The sequence below is a fragment of the Anomaloglossus baeobatrachus genome, chromosome 12, assembly GCF_048569485.1.
Source record: "Anomaloglossus baeobatrachus isolate aAnoBae1 chromosome 12, aAnoBae1.hap1, whole genome shotgun sequence".
NCBI lineage: Eukaryota > Metazoa > Chordata > Amphibia > Anura > Aromobatidae > Anomaloglossus > Anomaloglossus baeobatrachus.
The window spans coordinates 75,469,264-75,487,315 of record NC_134364.1 but is presented as its reverse complement, the minus strand read 5'-3'; the positions used below and the strand labels follow the sequence as shown (position 1 = coordinate 75,487,315).

General features: G+C 47.0%; 1 protein-coding gene across 1 annotated transcript in view; it reads right to left on the bottom strand.

The window, feature by feature from the left end:
- Positions 1–18,052, bottom strand: part of DPH6 (diphthamine biosynthesis 6) — a 140,291-nt gene that overhangs the window by 81,913 nt on the left and 40,326 nt on the right. The window contains exons 4-7 of the mRNA XM_075329966.1: positions 11,048–11,121; positions 10,737–10,855; positions 6,780–6,841; positions 3,143–3,237 (exon numbers count right to left, since the gene is read on the bottom strand). Of these exons, the coding sequence (XP_075186081.1) occupies positions 3,143–3,237; positions 6,780–6,841; positions 10,737–10,855; positions 11,048–11,121 (350 nt within the window). The remainder of the gene's footprint in view (positions 1–3,142; positions 3,238–6,779; positions 6,842–10,736; positions 10,856–11,047; positions 11,122–18,052) is intronic.

The window sequence follows — 18,052 nt, the reverse complement described above, 5'->3', positions numbered from 1 at the left end:
ATCTGCGTGGTAAGGTGCGCCACTTGCGGCACTGCTGGATGCATGATAGCATCCACTTTTGCTAAGCCAGCTGAAATAGCCTGGAGTGCCCATACGGCTGCGAATGCCGGAGCAAACGACGCGCCTATAGCTTCATAGACAGATTTTAACCAAAGGTCCATCTGTCTGTCATTGGCATCTTTAAGTGAAGCGCCATCCTCCACTGCAACTATGGATCTAGCTGCAAGTTTGGAAATCGGGGGGTCTACCTTTGGACACTGTGTCCAGCGCTTGACCACCTCAGGGGGGAAAGGGAAACGCGTATCTTTAGATCGTTTAGAGAAACGCCTTTCTGGGTGAGCGTCGTGCTTCTGGATTGATTCTCTGAAGTCAGAGTGATCTAACAAAGCACTCAATTTACGCTTGGGATAAAGGAAACGAAACTTTTCCTGCTCCGCAGCCGCCTCTTCTGCTGAAGGGGCTGGGGGAGAAATATCCAACAGCCTATTGATGGCTGAGATAAGGTCATCTACCATGGCATCCCCATCCGGGGTATCCAGGTTGAGAGGGGTTCCAGGAGTGGATTCCTGATCACTCTCATCAGACACATCACAGGGAGACTGATTGCGCTGAGACCCTGAGCAGTGTGAAGACGTCGAGGGTCTTTCCCAGCGAGCTCGCTTAGGGTGGCTAGGGCCATCATCTGAGTCATAATCCTCGGCCTGTGAAGCCGGGGACCCCCCTGTGGGCTGGATACACTCCAAGTAAGGGGGACCTGAGAACAGAGGCCTCGCCGTGCCCAGAGACTGAGCCCCATGCATAGATTGCAAGGTCTCAAGGATTTTTGCCATAGATACAGACATATTATCTGCAAAAACTGCAAAGTCCGTCCCTGTCACCGGGGCAGAACTTACAAGCGTCTCAGCCTGGGTCGCTACCTCTCCTGACTCCGGCTGGCGAAGCAGCACCGGGTCGGAGCATTGCACACAATGGGGGTCATCAGAGCCTGCTGGTAGATTAGCCCCACATGCAGCACACGCAGTATACACAGCCCTTTTTGCCTTGGCCGCCTTGCGTTTTGAGGATGACATGTTGCTGCTTCCACAGAGCGATCTGGGATATGCAGCCAGAAGCGCACCTCACAGTGCAAGAAATACAATATCTATATAACTGTATCCAGTACACTGATACACAGTGAGGCACTAGAGGGACCAGCACAGAAAAATCGCTTACCGCCCGCTTAAAAAGCGGGTGTGTGGTCGCCAGATAGCCCCTAGTCCAGGTCTCCCAGAGCCTTGCGTCCTTCCTCCAGCCAGACATGCATGTAATGGCTGCCGGCGTCTCGAGAGAGGAAGGGGGGCGGGCCCTGGGCGTTCCTGGCCAAGAGCGGGAAGCCTGCTTCCCTCTGTGCCAAGTGAGAGGGCTGGAGCATGTAAATCAGGCTCCAGCCCTCGTCGCTGCTTGCGAACAGCGTCTCTCCCCTACCCTGAATGACAGGGTGGGGGCGGGAACGAAACGGAGCTGCCGGCGTCCTAGGCCCAAAAAGCCGGGGACTAAAGTTATAACCGCCGCCGCCGTAAAAGCGCGGACGGCGGATCCCCGGCGCACCACAAGTCACAGCAGCGCCGCCCGGTCCAGAGGGGGTCGGCGCTGCGTTCCCAAACACAAACAATCCCCCAGTAATCTGTAGGGACACCAACTCCACGTTGCGGTCCCCGGCGCACTATAACACCCAGCCAGCCCGGAGTGTGTCTGTGCCTGCCGGGGACACAGAGTACCTGTAAGATGCAGGGCCCTGTCCCTGATCGTACTCCTGCTCCGAATCCATCAGGTTCTAATGGGTCTGTGGATGGAGCCCGGCATCAGAGCTGAGAGGCCGGCAGGATCCCACTTCCACAGAGCCCTACCAGGGGATGTGGAAGGAAAACAGCATGTGGGGCTCCAGCCCTGTACCAGCAATAGGTACCTCAACCTTACAACACCATCCAGGGGTGAGAAGGGAGCATGCTGGGGACACTATATGTGTCCTCTTTTCTTCCATCCGACATAGTCAGCAGCTACTGCTGACTAAAATCTGTGGAGCTATGCATGGAATGTCTGACCTCCTTCGCACACAAAGCTAAAACTGGAGAACCCGTGATACCACGGGGGGGTATAGCCAGAGGGGGAGGGGCCTTGCACTTTTAATGTAGTGCTTTGTGTGGCCTCCAGAGGGCAGTAGCTATACCCCAATCGTCTGGGTCTCCCAATAGAGCGCTGAAGAAAGTTTCTATCAAGATGTCAGGGTAACCAATCTAAAGGATAGGTGCTAATTTGCTGGTCGCTAAGAGATCTGACTACTGGGACCCCCACAAAACTTGACAATGGAGTTCAGTAGAGTCCCATCTAAATGAAGCAGTGGTCGAGAATTTGCATGGCGGCTCCATTCCCTGTCTATGGGACTGCTGGAGATAGTCATGAGCTGCACCCATAGGCAATAAATAGTGTGGTGGTGCACAGGCCCGGCTGTCTCTCCATACAGACGCGGCTCCATAATCCCGGGACCTGTCGGCGTCTTAGCATCTGGACCATCAGCAAGTTATCACCTATCCCGTGAATTACTTACAGCCTGGTACAAACACTGTAAAGATGGCATGAGGGAAATAGGAGCATGGAGTTTAGGTAAGTGGGTGGTGGGAACATACCCATTAATACCTTTAGAAAAAAAAACTTTGGCAACGCCAGCTTACCTTCCCTCTATGGTGTAATAGTTAAGGATCCCACATGGAAAGGGTGGAAGCAACACCCAACAGGTTAAGGCCAAAAAAAGAGGAAAAAAATCCAGTGGTGATCCAATTTCCATAAAATATATCTTTTATTCAAAACGCCAATAAAAAACTATTTAAGGTTCATATCAGCAATAAAAAATATACAAGGGTGGAAATATGTGCTCAGGTAGCGTCATGGCGGACTACACGTTTTGGCGACTAGTATTCCATATGGACCAGGATGAAGGTGAATACTAGTTTTTTTATTGAGTTTTGAATAAAAGCTATATTTTATGGAAACTGCATCACCGCTGGATTTTTTCCTCTTTTTTTAGCCATAAATACCTTTAAGATTGATGACAACACTGAAAGTATCTATACAAGCTTGTGCGGCACATAGAAGCAACTAAACTTACATAATTATCTTCTTCCTGAAGAGTGGACAATCCAAAGTAAGAGTCTCATATTCTCCTCCTTCTCCGCACACGTGGACCCCGTATCGGGACGACAGCTGAAACAAATGTAGACAATTCGTGAATTCACATTCTCGGCTTCTGCTGGAGAAGCTGTTGATTAAACGCCTCCTTGGTCCCCAATAAGGGCCCATTTTGACAAGTTGACCATGGCTGATAAATGACTACTGATCAGCTACATGCAAGCCAAGCAGTAGTCATTGACTTGTCTCTTGAGATAGGCAACTTTTATGTGTATGGATGGTCTTGTATACACTGGACGACATGCTGCTGAGAAAGATGAATTTTAAGCAAGCTTAAAAATAATTTCACCCCACCGATAGGCTTGCTCAGCCATTAGGTGATTGCGGATCTCTTTAGACAGAGTGATAATCCTAAAACAAGCTTTCCTGATAATCTGTGAGTGTAAAGGCCCAGTCACACTAAACAACTTACCAGCGATCCCAACAACGATCAAACCTGATAGGGATCGCTGGTAAGTTGCTAGGAGGTTGCTGGTGAGATGTCACACTGCGACGCTCCAGCGATCCCACCAGCAACCTGACCTGGCAGGGATCGCTGGAGCGTGGCTACACGAGTTGCTGGTGAGCTCACCAGCAACCAGCCCCCAGCCAGCAGCGCCACGTGGAAGATGCTGCGCTTGGTAACTAAGGTAAATATCGGGTAACCAACCCGATATTTACCTTGGTTACCAGTGCACGCAGCTACACGTGCAAAGAGCAGGGAGCAGCGCACACTGAGCGCTGGCTCCCTGCTCTCCTAGTTACAGCACACATCGGGTTAATTACCCGATGTGTGCTGCAGCTAAATGTGCACAGAGCAGGAGCCGGCACTGACAGAGCGGAGGAGGCTGGTAAAGGTAAATATCGGGTAACCACAAGGACAGGGCTTCTTGGTTACCCGATGTTTACATTGGTTACCAGCCTCCGCAGAAGCCGGCTCCTGCTGCCTGCACATTTAGTTGTTGCTGTCTCGCTGTCACACACAGCGATCTGTGCTTCACAGCGGGACAGCAACAACTAAAAAATGGCCCAGGACATTCAGCAACAACCAACGACCTCACAGCAGGGGCCAGGTTGTTGCTGGATGTCACACACAGCAACATCACTAGCAACATCACTGCTACGTCACAAAAGTTGTTCGTTAGCAGCGATGTTGCTAGCGATGTTGCTTAGTGTGACGGGGCCTTAAGGGGTGCTTCACACACAGCGAGCTCGCTGCCGAGATCGCTGCTGAGTCACGCTTTTTGTGACGCAGCAGTGACCTCATTAGCGATCTCGCTGTGTGTGACACTGAGCAGCGATCTGGCCCCTGCTGCGAGATCGCTGCTCGTTACACACAGCCCTGGTTCGTTTTCTTCAAAGGCGCTCTCCCGCTGTGACACACAGATCACTGTGTGTGACAGCGAGAGAGCGACAAATGAAGCGAGCAGGGAGCAGGAGCCGGCGTCTGGCAGCTGCGGAGGCTGGTAACTAAGATAAACATCGGGTAACCAAGGTGGTTACCCGATATTTACCTTAGTTACCAGCCTCCGCAGCTCTCACGCTGCCTGTGCTGCCGGCTCCGGCTCTCTGCACATGTAGCTGCTGTACACATCGGGTTAATTAACCCGATGAGTACTGTAGCTAGGAGAGCAAGGAGCCAGCGCTAAGCAGCGTGCGCGGCTCCCTGCTCTCTGCACATGTAGCTGCATTACACATCGGGTTAATTAACCCCATGTGTACTGTAGCTAGGAGAGCAAGGAGCCAGTGCTCAGTGTGCGCGGCTCCCTGCTCCCTGCACACACAGCTAAGCGGTGTGCGCTGGTAACTAATGTAAACATCGGGTAACCATACCCGATGTTTACCTTAGTTACCAGTGTCCGCAGCTTCCAGACGCCGGCTCCGTGCAAGCGCAGCGTCGCTTGCACGTCGCTGCTGGCTGGGGGCTGTTCACTGGTCGCTGGTGAGATCTGCCTGTTTGACAGCTCACCAGCGACCATGTAGCGATGCAGCAGCGATCCTGACCAGGTCAGATCGCTGGTCGGATCGCTGCTGCATCGCTAAAGTGTGAAGGTACCCTAAATAGGTCCTAAAGATATCAGGATTTGTGTGGAAGAAGGAGACATGGAAGGAGAATAGTCACAAATATTTACAAAAAGTCATGTGACCAATCAGAGTGCGGCTCTGGAGATTAATGTTTAGCACAGAAGGTAAGATCTGCCTGCTGGTTGTTGCTACCGTTAACTTGATCACAAGCTGATTATTTCCTTGAAGAAAGACCATAGCAATACAGGGCAACAGCGGCATGGCGTGTGAACGCAACCTGACGTGCAATAGTGCTAGTAGGCAAGACCAGTACAGCATAAAACACCCAGTCCAAGAGCTCATGTGGACACTTACTATCCCACAAATAAACTTAAATGGGAAGTCAACCACAATCCTGAAAAACAGGCTCTATAGAACGGTCAATGGTGCGCCCTGCCACTCCAGTCAGTCTTATCAGAGTGCTGAAGGCCAACAAAAAGCAGCACTCTGCAATCTCCAGTGGACCTATTAGGAATGTACGGCGCAGCACTGCATAAGATCGTTCAACACACTGTTCACACTGGGATCTTCAGAGCCTTGGTTCTCGAGATTGGTGGCAGTCTCAGTGGTCAGACCCCCAGTGATCGGGAAGTTATAACTTTGAAACTTGAGACAACCCCTTTCATTGCAGATGGTTCATGAAGCCGGGTGAATGGGTATCTAAATCCTCCAGTGTACCACTATGGGGATTAGTAGTGATACATGTGGGCTATGGATACCCCTTCATCAGCCATCTGGAACTATGCATAATCATTCATGATGTTGGATTCTGTGGGATATCCACAGATAATCTCAAGTTAAAGATTTAGTGCTTTATTGACAGTTTGCCTTTTGTTTTGCTTTTTTGGCACATTTATTTATGGTGCTATTATTATTGGGGCGACAATCCTCATTTGCGATTTGGATATGTGCCTCTATGGATTTTTTAATGGTATGGTTCCATTACAAATCCAATAATGATGCATGTTTAAATAATGCTAACATTAGTGTGGCTCACACACACACACATATATATTATATATATATATATATATATATATATATATATATATATATATATATATATATATATATATATATATATATATATATATATATATATATATATATATATATATATATATATATAAAATATATGTGTATATACACACACACACACACACACACACGGTGGTCCAAATGTAGGAGGACAGTATGTGTAATAGGGTTATCAATCATGGTGTAAAGTGAAACTGACTCAGTTGCCCTTAGCAACCAATCAGATTCCACCTTTCATTTTCCGAAGAGTCTGTGAAGAATGAAAAGTGGAACCTGATTGGTTGCTAAAAGCAACTGAGTCAGTTTCACTTTACACCATTATTGATAACCCTATTACATACACTGTCCACCTACATTTAGACCATCCTGTATATATATGTTCCAATTGATTATCAAGTTGCGCCACTTTTTACTATGCATGCAAACTAATAATTTACAGGTAAAAATAAATAAATAAATAAATTAAAAACACTGACCTGCATCAGGAGTGGTCTCATTTCTTCTAAGGATTTCCCAAGGTGTTTATCAGGATCTAACCCTAAAAATTAAACATAAAGTGCAACTTTCAATAAACTGTTAGGAAGAAAGGAAAAGTGTTTTTTGTTCTTTTGAATCTGTATAAGAAAAACAGTGATTATACTTCTAAAAAGTGAAAAATAGATTATAAAAGATCATATTGGTAAAATCTATGATTTCAGTCTAAGAATGAAAATACCCTATAGAGAGTTTTCATGTTCATAAAGCTTCATTAATTTATAAATGAAAAGTACTACAATTTATGAATAGACTGTACTACGTGCTTTATTTTCCCACCATTTTTACTTTGCTGTGATTGATCGCTGTTGTCAATCATGGACAAAGGGATTTAAAGGGAACCAATGACCAGGATTTTCCCATATAAAGTGCAGGCAGTGCCATACTGGCACTAGCACGGTGACATATCTTCAGTTTTCAGATTGGATCTTTTATTGCAGAATAAAATGTTGATAAAGGTCCAGAAATTGGTGCATTCTATGATTGACAGGTGCAGCATGGCAGGCTTTGTGGGTCGGGTCCTTTGTGTAAATTCCTCCTTTGTCCTAATGGCTTGCCCCTTTTCTTTATTTAAATTTTGTGAGGTGCCACCATTGCCACTGTTGACGTCGCTTGTGCATTGCTAGTGTAATGATGCCTTCATTAAAATGCCGCCGGAGTCAGAGCATGAGCGTACCACGCATCTCCGACACCGTTATATTAAAGACACTGTGGACACCACTTCACCACCTGTCTACTTCATTTCCTTTCTGCTGACATCCCCACATAATCATAGGTGACTTCAACATCCCAATTGACACTTCCCACTCATCTGTCTCTAAGATTCTAACATTCTCTTCCTTCTTCGGCCTCACTCAACGGTCCTCCGCAACCACTCAAAGATGGCCACACGCTGGACCTCACCTCACCCACATTTGTTCCCTATCTAACCTCTCTAACTCATCTCTCCCCGTCTGACCACAGACTACTCACATCCAAATCCCTCTCCTTTCCAAATGCACAATCCCCATCCTGCAAACTTACACACCCTCACAGACATCTCAAATACCTTGATTTACACTCACTTTCTAAAGGGTGCTTTACACGAGACGACGGATCGTGCAATGCATCGTCGGGGTCACGGTTTTCGTGACGCACATCCGGCATCATACACGACGTCGTCTCGTGTGAAACCTCTGAGCGACGCAGTATCGCTCACAAATTGTGAGTCGTGTACTCATTGCTCAGTTTCATAATATCGTTTATTTTTACTTGTGCCGGTTGTTCATCGGTCCCGTGGCAGCACACGTCGCTCCGTGTGACACCCCGGGAGCGATGAACTCTGCTTACCTGCGTCCCACGGCTCCCACCATCTATGCGGAAGGAAGAAGGTGGGCGGGATGTTTACATCCCGCTCATCTCCGCCCTTCCACTTCTATTGGCCGGCGGCTGTGTGACATCGCTGTGACGCCGAACGTCCCTCCCCATTCAGGAAGTGGACGTTCGACGCCCACAGCGAGGTCGCTCAGCAGGTAAGTACGTGTGACGGGGGTTTCACGACTTTGTGCGACACGGGCACCGATTTGCCCGTGACGCACAAACGACGGGGGCGGGTACGATCGATCGTGAAATCGCACGATCGGTCATCCCCTGTAAAGCAGGCTTTAGTCCTTTCTCACTCTTGCATACATATGTTACTTACATGATGCAGATGCTGCTGCTGCTTTATATAATACCAAAATAGCTATAGCTGTCGAATCTCTGGCTCTCCCCACTCAAGCATACCAAAACTCACACAATGAATAGACAACCTTGGCATACCAACCTGATTAAAGAACTGACGCAGCCTTTCAGGGTTACTGAGTAGAGATGGAAAAGATCCCATTCCACCAAGAACGTTATCACACACAAACAGTTCCTCACCAATTTCAAGTCCACACTCACTTCTGCAAAACAAACCTATTTCTGATCTTCATTTCCTCCCTGTATCACAACCTTACACAGCTATTCAACACTTTTAATTCTCTCCTCTATCCCCTTGCACCAATGACCTACTAATCACCAAAGCCAAGCGACACTACTCGGTCCTTGTGATCATGATCGATCGTACCCGCCCCGCCCCAATCTATCCTAAACTCTGCTGCCCAACTAAGCCACCTCTACCCTCACTATTCACCTGCATCTACTCTCTGTCAAACGTTTCACTGGCATCTCATTGCCCAAAAACTGCAGTTTAAATCTCTAACTATGACCACCAAAGCCATCAGCAACCTGTCTCCTCCATACATCTGTGACCTAGTCTCCCAATACCTATCTGTATGTAACCTCTGATCCTCACAAGATCTCCTTTTCCCCTCTTATCTCCTCTTCCCACAATTGCATACAAGTTTTCTCCCGCACTTCCCCCATACTCTGGAACGCTCTACCCCAGCATATCAGATTCTCAGCCACCATGGAAACCTTCAAAAGGAACCTGAAGACATACCTTCTCCAACAAGCCTACAACCTGCAGTAACCCTCAGTCCACCATATCGCTGCACAACCAGCTCTGTCCTCACCTATTGTATCCTCACCCATTCCCTGTAGACTGTGAACCCTCGGGGGCAGGGATCTCTCCCCTCCTGTACCAGTCTGTGCCTTGTATTGTTCATTATTATATTTATTTTTATCATGTATACTCTTTTCACATGTTCAGTGCCATGAACTAAATGGCACAACAATAATAAAAATAATAATATTTCTGGTAAAGGAGTCCCCATCCTGGTATACATGTCCTTATCCTGGGCCCCTATCCAGTATATATGTTCTATCTTGGTACATATGTCCTTATCCTGGGCCTCTTTCTGTTATATATCTTCCCCATTCTGCCTCCCATGCATAAACCCCCCCCATTCGACTAACCTTCCCCTGCTCCCACTTTGTGCGGTGACCTCCTCTGTAGCCGGCGGCACAGTGGCCAGCAGCTGAAATTGGTGTGCCTGCTATGGTGATGTTACTGCCATGCGCCTCCAGTCACTACCATGCCAATGTCAGCTGCCGGCCCGATTGGCTAATCTCATGTATTGCAGTGAAGGGACTGAACAGGTTTCTGTACCACAATGCATTTCAGCTGGATGTGTGTCCGAGGATATCATCATGGAGGATGGAAGAGGATCCTGTGAAGCTCTAGTGATCTCAATGCCCAAGAGAGTGAAGGCCATGCTTGAAAATAAGGGTGGCCACACAAAATATTAACACTTTGGGCACAATTTGGCCATATTCACTTAGGGGGCACTCACTTATGTTGCCAGCGGTTTAGACATTAATGGCTGTGTGTTGTGTTATCTAGAGGACATTCTTTCTATATGAGGGTGCCAAGTGTGCACTGCGCTTCTTCCAGAAAGAAAGGAGGAATGGTCGGGCTTCTTGCCTACAGCACTATTTTGTAGTAGGGCAAAAGTCTGCGATTGGGGAATCAACTTGAGGATTAATAATTAAAGGGGCTGTCTCATTAACACAACTCTTCTCCTATTATTTAACAATAATATTCTATCTACAACATATAAAATATTCCAACCTACGGAAGTAGGAGAGATGAGAGCGGCACTCCCGAAAACAGGGATGTATTCACCCAGATCTATTACGGTTGATGTGACGTCTTAGCCCCGCTTTGGAACCATTTTGCTTCTAATTTCTAATATCAAACCCTAATATCTCATTATTTACCACTTAGGCATGAAGAATTCTGCACTGTGTGGTAATATGATTTTGTAAGTTTTTGGTTTCCTCCTACACCCAAAAACATAGTGATAGGGATTTAGATTGTGAGCCCCAATCAGGACAGTAATGATGATGATGTCTGTAATGCGCTGCAGAATATGATGGCGCTATATAACCAAGTATAATAATGTTGGTCTCACATACAAGTAAGTCGCTCTTACCAAATGCAGCTACCTTGATGAGAACGGCATGCAACTTGCTAGAAATCATTTCATCCAACAGTTCCTCTTGCTTTCGGCGCCAAAGGAAAGCAAGAGGCTGAAGATCGAGTCGTTGACACCTGAAAGCAAAGTGCACCTTGTCAATGCTTAAAGGCTGACTTCAAAGGTGATGGCACGAGTCCATGTAATAAGGAACATGACAAAGCACACGTCATCTTCCACCATTAGTGACAGTGGGTAGGCTTACATTTGGAGCGCACATTACTCCTAGGCTTTTTCAGAACATATTTTAATTAAGAGAAAAGTCTTACACGTTTTCCACTCGCACTCGCTGGTAGTCGGACAGGATGGCTCCAACCGAAACAGCATCCACAGCCTCCTTATCCTGAAAAAGAGACAATCCAAGAAGCAACATCAGACCCAATGTACATGTATGATTCATAGGGTCTGGCATCAGATGGTAAATTAATGCATAGGGGATAGATAGGCAATCTATACACCACAGCTATCACGTCCTTGTTACAGGTGGCCGATTATCCTTACCGTTCGGGTAGCCATCTTCTTTACATACTTCTAGAATTAATGTTAATTTGCTCATTTGTAGTTTTGAAGCATCAATAATAAAATATTGGTGGTGTTTCCTCTTGGACACCTCTTTTCCATAAATATTATTAGGATAATTCCCTTCAACCAAAGCAGAAAGCAATGGTAAAGTCAACCTAAAGCTGATGAGCCAGAGTCCCAAAGTCTATGGAACTAAAGGAGATGGCGAAAGGAAGGAGATGGCAGAGTACAGTGAAAAGAAGGAAACGGCAGAGTACAGCGAAAACAAGGACATGGCAGAGTACAGCGAAAAGAAAGATACGGCAGAGTACAGCGAAAACAAGGACATGGCAGAGTACAGCGAAAAGAAAGATACGGCAGAGTACAGCGAAAAGAAAGATACGGCAGAGTACAGCGAAAACAAAGAGATGGCAGAGTACAGTGAAAAGAAGGCAATGGCAGATGTTCCTTGGAGATGTTCCTTAACCAAGAATCAGCAAAAACATTAGTTCATACCCTCATCATCTCCCACCTCGACTACTGCAACCCCCTGCTCTGTGTCCTCCCTCCAACACTCTTGCACCCCACCAATCTATCCTAAATTCTGCGGCCCAATTAAACAACCTCTCCCCTCACTATTCCCCCACCCCTTATCTCTGCCAATCCCTTCACTGGCTTCCCATTGCCCAACGACTCAAGTTCAAAACACTAACCATGACCTACAAAGCCATCCACAACCTGTCTCCTCCTTACATCTGTGACCTAGTCTCCCGGTACCTACGTGACCTAGTCTCCCGGTACCTACCTGCACGTAACTTCAGATCCTTACAAGATCATCTTCTCTACTCCTCTCTTATCTCCTCTTCCCACAGTTGCATACAAGATTTCTCCCGCGCTTCCCCCATACTCTGGAATGCTCTACCCCAGCATATTAAACTCTCACCTACCGTGGAAACTTTCAAAAGGAACCTGAAGACCCACCTCTTTCGACAAGCCTACAACCTACAATAACCCTCAGACCAGTACACCAGTGCGCAACTAGCTCTGTCCTCACCTACTGTATCCTCACCCACCTTTTGTAGACTGTGAGCCTAGTGGTGAATCTAGAAGATTTATATAGTGCTGGCGTCCCTGCTCACTGGCCCTAGCCAGGTCCCATTTTCCCACAGCCATTCATGTCTGCTTTTGCCTCCTTCCCCTCTCAGGCCCTGTACATGCCACACAGGGTTCCCGAGAGTACACCCAAGACGCGCGCGCACACTGGCCCTCCTCTTAAAGGGCAGTCACGCTGTTTAAAGGAAGATGCACTATATAAGGCACCCTCCCATTAGGGAAAGTGCCTGTGCAACACCTTGAATTAGTGAGGGTCCTGTCTGTCTAGCTAGTGGTTAGGTCCCGTTATCCTTGTGTCCGTTACCTATAACTGAGTCTGCGTTCCCATACCTACAGTGCCCAACATACCTGTCCACACCCGCCTATCTAGCTTGTCTCAGTCATCCCACCTGTACCTAAGTCATTCCCCTGTCCTGGGGGTCAGCTTACCACAGTTCCAGCCACTGAGCTGGGAGTGGTACTTGGCATCCGCCTCACCGTGGGTGCTTAGTTAAGCCCCTTCCTCCCAGAAGGGGTAAGCCCGGGTTCCCCCTGTGAGTCACTAATCCCGCTTGCTGCCCCTACACCGGCCGCGAGCGTTACAATTTAATCTCAGGGTGAATGTATTTATTGGACGCACCATTAATTCCAGTGTTTTACAGACATCATTGCTGTCCCCATCGGGGCTCACAATCTAAATTCCCTATCAGTATGGGAGGAAACTGGAGAATCCAGAGGAAAACCAGGCAAACTCCTTGCAGATGTTGTCCTTGGCGGGACTTGAACCCCGGACCTCAGCGCTCCAAAGCAACAGTGCTAACCACTGAGCTGCCCCTCAAGAAGGCTAGTCTGAATAATTTCCCGACTTCTGAATATTGGCTGAATTAATTCCAGGGCAATACTACAACAATGTGACAATTTATGAGCCCGTAATGCAATTATTAGCCGGAGACGCCACTCCCCAATTATGTGTCCCTCTAATTCCACGCTCTCTCCCAACCATGAAATTGTCCATGGAAGAAATTAGCTGCAATACTTTAGAGTTTAATTGGCAAATAACACAACCTGTAATTATAGGCAGAAATGTAATATTAATGAGAAATAAAAAAAAAAAAAAAACTTTTAACAGTAAATTACCTTGCAGCCATTATCAATTTCCTTAAACTGCGGGTCCTTAGGATAAACTCCTTCCCCCCTGCAGAGAAGTAGGTAATTTTTCTCTGCCTGATAAACACAGCCATTAAACGTGGCGTGGATCACAAACCTCCCCACTTTCCTTTAAATGAAAACGTCGGGTAGCCTCGGGGGGCCTCTGTCTGACTTGATCCCAATGTGTCAGTTAATCAGATAAAAAAATAAATAAATGAAATAATCATCAAGTCAGAACCACAAACAGCCCGAGGGAGGCGGAGGAGCGAGGGAGGGGGCGCAGTTATTAAGATTTGGAGGCTGCAAACAAAACAAGACATCCGGATGCTGTTACAGCATGTGTAAAGGTTACTGATCGGCTGCGGCCGTCCGCTGGGACTGCGCCTCTCCCTGCCCCAAACACGTTAGCTTCTGCTGCTGGGCACATCTCAGGGTCTTTGTCAGACTTTTCGGCCTTTCCTTCTGCAGACGCCTTTACGATGGAGGATTTGGAAGTCTATCCCCGAGATTACAATCCCACAAGACGTCTTTACACGTAGACAATGCCCTTACACATTGTACCTGTATTTTACCGCTACCAGTTGCACTTTTAGTTTTTTTTTCCCTATCCTTGTAGGAATCATAACTTTTTATTTTTCTGTATAGCAGCTCCTTTGAGTTAAAGTTTTACATTAGTTTTACTAATGAAAAAACAATCTGAAAAAAACAAACTATTATACTATAATTTTAGGGGTTTTGTCTTTACAGTGTTTAGTGTGCGGTAAAAATGAGCCGGCAACAAGATTCTTCAGGTCAATATGATTACGGCGATAGCAAACTTGTGTGGCGACGAGAGGGGTGTCACGATTCTCTGTGCAGAGCATCTCACAGACCTGGAGATGCTCTGCAGCGCTTACAGATCTGGCAGTGTGTCTATTCCTTTGTGAGAGCATCTTGCCTTTGGAGATGCTCTGCGGCACTTACAGATCAGGCAGTGAGTCTATTCCTTGTGCAGAGCATCTTGCCCTTGGAAATGATCTGCGATGCTTACAGATCTGGCAGTGTGGCTATTCCTTGTGCAGAGCATCTTGCCCTTGGAGATGCTCTGCAGCATTTGATCTGGCAGTGTGTCTATTCCTTGTTCAGAGCATCTTGCCTTTGGAGATGCTCTGCGGTGCTTACAGATCTGGCAGTGTGTCTATTCCTTGGGCAGAGCATCTTGCCCTTGGAGATGCTCTGCAGCGTTTGATCTGGCAGTGTGGCTATTCCTTGTTCAGAGCATCTTGCCTTTGGAGATGCTTTGCGGTGCTTACAGATCAGGCAGTGTGTCTATTCCTTGTGCAGAGCATCTTGCCCTTGGAGATGCTCTGCGGTGCTTACAGATCTGGCAGTGTGTCTATTCCTTGGGCAGAGCATCTTGCCCTTGGAGATGCTCTGCAGCGTTTGATCTGGCAGTGTGGCTATTCCTTGTGCAGAGCATCTTGCCTTTGGAGATGCTCTGAGGTGCTTACAGATCTGGCAGTGTGTTTATTCATTGTGCAGAGCATCTTGCCCTTGGAGATGCTCTGTGGCGCCGTCCTTGATAATGAACTAGCAGCTTGGTCACTATATTGAGTCCAGGTTGGTTCTGGCACGTGCCGGTTACTCAGCTGTTCCACCTTCTGGCTAATTGCTCAGGCTTCTTTACTGAGCATGCTCCCCAGATCTCTGCCAGTTGTAGCCTCTGGTTCTGCTGTTTGCCATAGTTTGTGTGTTGTTGTATTCTGATCTTGGTATTCTGACCCCGGACTGTTATTGGACTTCCCTCTGCCCGCTCCCTATTCCTGTCGTGCATTCCTGTCTTTGACCCAGGACGTTATCTGACCACGTCTTTGCTTGCTCCCTTTTACTACTACGTGCTCTTCTGGTATTATGACCCTGACTACGTCTCGGTTTACCCCTTGTGATTATATGTGACCTCCTGTTACCAGACTTCAGCTCTCTTGACTACCCTTCCGTTCACGCGACCCCATAACGTAGTGACAAGCGTTACAAGGGGCCTTTTCGTAGCTTACCATCTGCAACTTGAGATCATATTGCCTTTTTTTATGGGCAAAGGTAAAATATAACTTTGTACCGTGTTAGCCAGTAGATATAAAAAATAGAACTGAGAGTCCTCAGTGGTTGATACCTTTTTAATGGCTAACTGAAAAGATGGTAATAATAGCAAGCTTTCCAGACTACTCAGGTCTCTTCATCAGGCTCAGTATACTCAGATACTGAGCCTGATGAAGAGACCTGAGTAGTCTGGAAAGCTGCTATTATTACCATCTTTTCAGTTAAGCCAGAGTCACACTTGCGAGTGCCTCGCGTGTAACTCGCGCAAGTCTCTCATTGAATCACCCGACATGGCCTGCAGCTCTCCGGACAGGAGCATCTCAGCTGCATAGACATACATGCAATCGACCCGCTCCTGTCAGGAGAGTGTGAGTCTGTGCCGGATGATTCAATGAGAGACTCGCGCGAGTTACACGTGAGGCACTCGCAAGTGTGACTCTGGCCTTAGCGATTAAAAGGTATCAACCACTGAGGACTTCAGTTCTTTTAAACTATTTTTTATGGGCAAAAAATTTCTGGGAAATCGCTCATAAAGACACCCAGGCGTCATGTCGCGGTTAAGCTGTTTTGCACATGAATTGATGTACTACTAAAGTTACTCCACTTACATGCTGCTGTGAAATTAAAGTGATTAAACAGCAGTGATAGGAGCCAGCTCCGGTCACTGCTGATAGAAGCTGGTGCTGGCTGTATAACACAGCTGGCACCTGCCCTGTGAAGAGCAAACCATACACCTACATACATCGTCCGCCATAAATGTATAGTGGATGTTGGAAGGCATTAACGGTCCATATTAGGGATAGATGCAGTCACTGGAAAGTGACTTATTGAACTTTTGGGATAGAGTCTGTCTCTATGGAAAGAATTAGAGCTATGGCCCCATTATTTAGGTCACACCACAACCGGTCATAAAGTGATGACATATCCCTGTGAAACGGATGGGAATACCTATCTTGGCTTTGTAAAAACTATTAGTAAGCCGTGGCTCTGTGGCTTTGTTGCCCTGTGATCCCTTGTGAGCTTACAGTGTAAAAACGCCTGCAGTATATGGTAGAGCTACAGTATGTAATGCTCTGCTATAACTAAAAAGTAATGATAAAACTGATGTCCACACGTTACCTGCATATTCTGATGCCTATTTTATTGTGGATTTGGTGCAATTTTAGCCTCTCCATTCCAAAGGGTGAAATTAGAGCGGATTCTGCAAAAAGTGTTGATATGCTGGAAATTCAAAAAAGATCTGCGGGACGGGTCAAGTTAGATACAGAACTGCAAAATCTGCATGAAATTAGGCACAAAATAGTTGCCTAAAGGCAGTTTGTCAGTAGTTGTCAGCTGCGGACAGCGCTTTACATTCAGCTGGGACGTCATGGTCCTATGTGTATGGTCACACAGGGTGATTGTGCGCTCTGGTCCTGCAGTCACAACTGCACCGGGGTGGTCCCGTCAGGAGCACGGCCCCAAGTTCCCCATCGCCTTACCTCTGCTCCCAATCAACATCCATCCATTCTAATGAATGAGAAAAAAACTCATCAAAAACATGTTTTCCTGGCCAACACTGATTTTTGAAGCAAATTCAGGCTGTGTGCGCACGCTGCATGTTTTGATGGGGTTTTGGTGCAGTTTTGTGGCACAAAAGGCTTGTCTATCCCCTATGCCAGCAAAGTCAATGAGAATTCAGAAAGGCTGTGCGCACGTTGCTTCTTTTTTTTCCTTGCAGTTTTGGGTGCAGAAGCAGCATGTCAATTGTTGGTCTGTTTTTTCCTGTGTTTTTCAGCCCTTCCAGTCATTGATTTCAATCAAAAACCACACCAAAACTCACATGCATTCTTTGGTGCCTTTTTGTGCCACAAGGTGCAGATTTTGAGGCAGAAAATTTCTGCACCAAAAACTCAGCGTGCACACACAGCCTAATATGTACTGAGTACCTATCAGTACACATCCCCGGCTGATACAGCGTATTATGCCGGCGTTACACGCTACGATATATCGGGTGATACGTCGTCGGGGTCACGTCGTTAGTGACGCACATCCGGCATCGTTAGACATATCGTAGCGTGTGACAGCTACGAGCGACTGTGAATGAGCAAAAATACTCACCTTATCGTTGCTCGTTGACACGTCGTTCCTTTTCAAAATGTTGCTCCATGTAACACCCTGGGAACGACGAACGCAGCTCACCTGCATCCCACCAGCAATGCGGAAGGAAGGAGGTGGGCGGGATGTTACGTCCCGCTCATCTCCGCCCCTCCGCTTCTATTGGCCAGTCGCTGTGACGCCAAACGTCCCTCCCCCTTCAGGAAGAGGATGTTCGCCGCCCACAGCAACGTCGCTCATCAGGTAAGTACGTGTCATGGGGTTTAACGACTTTGTGCACCACGGGCAACTGATTGTATTAACGCCAAACAGAGTATACCTTAAAAGGGATCACCAAAACAGATGTATAAGGAAAGTAC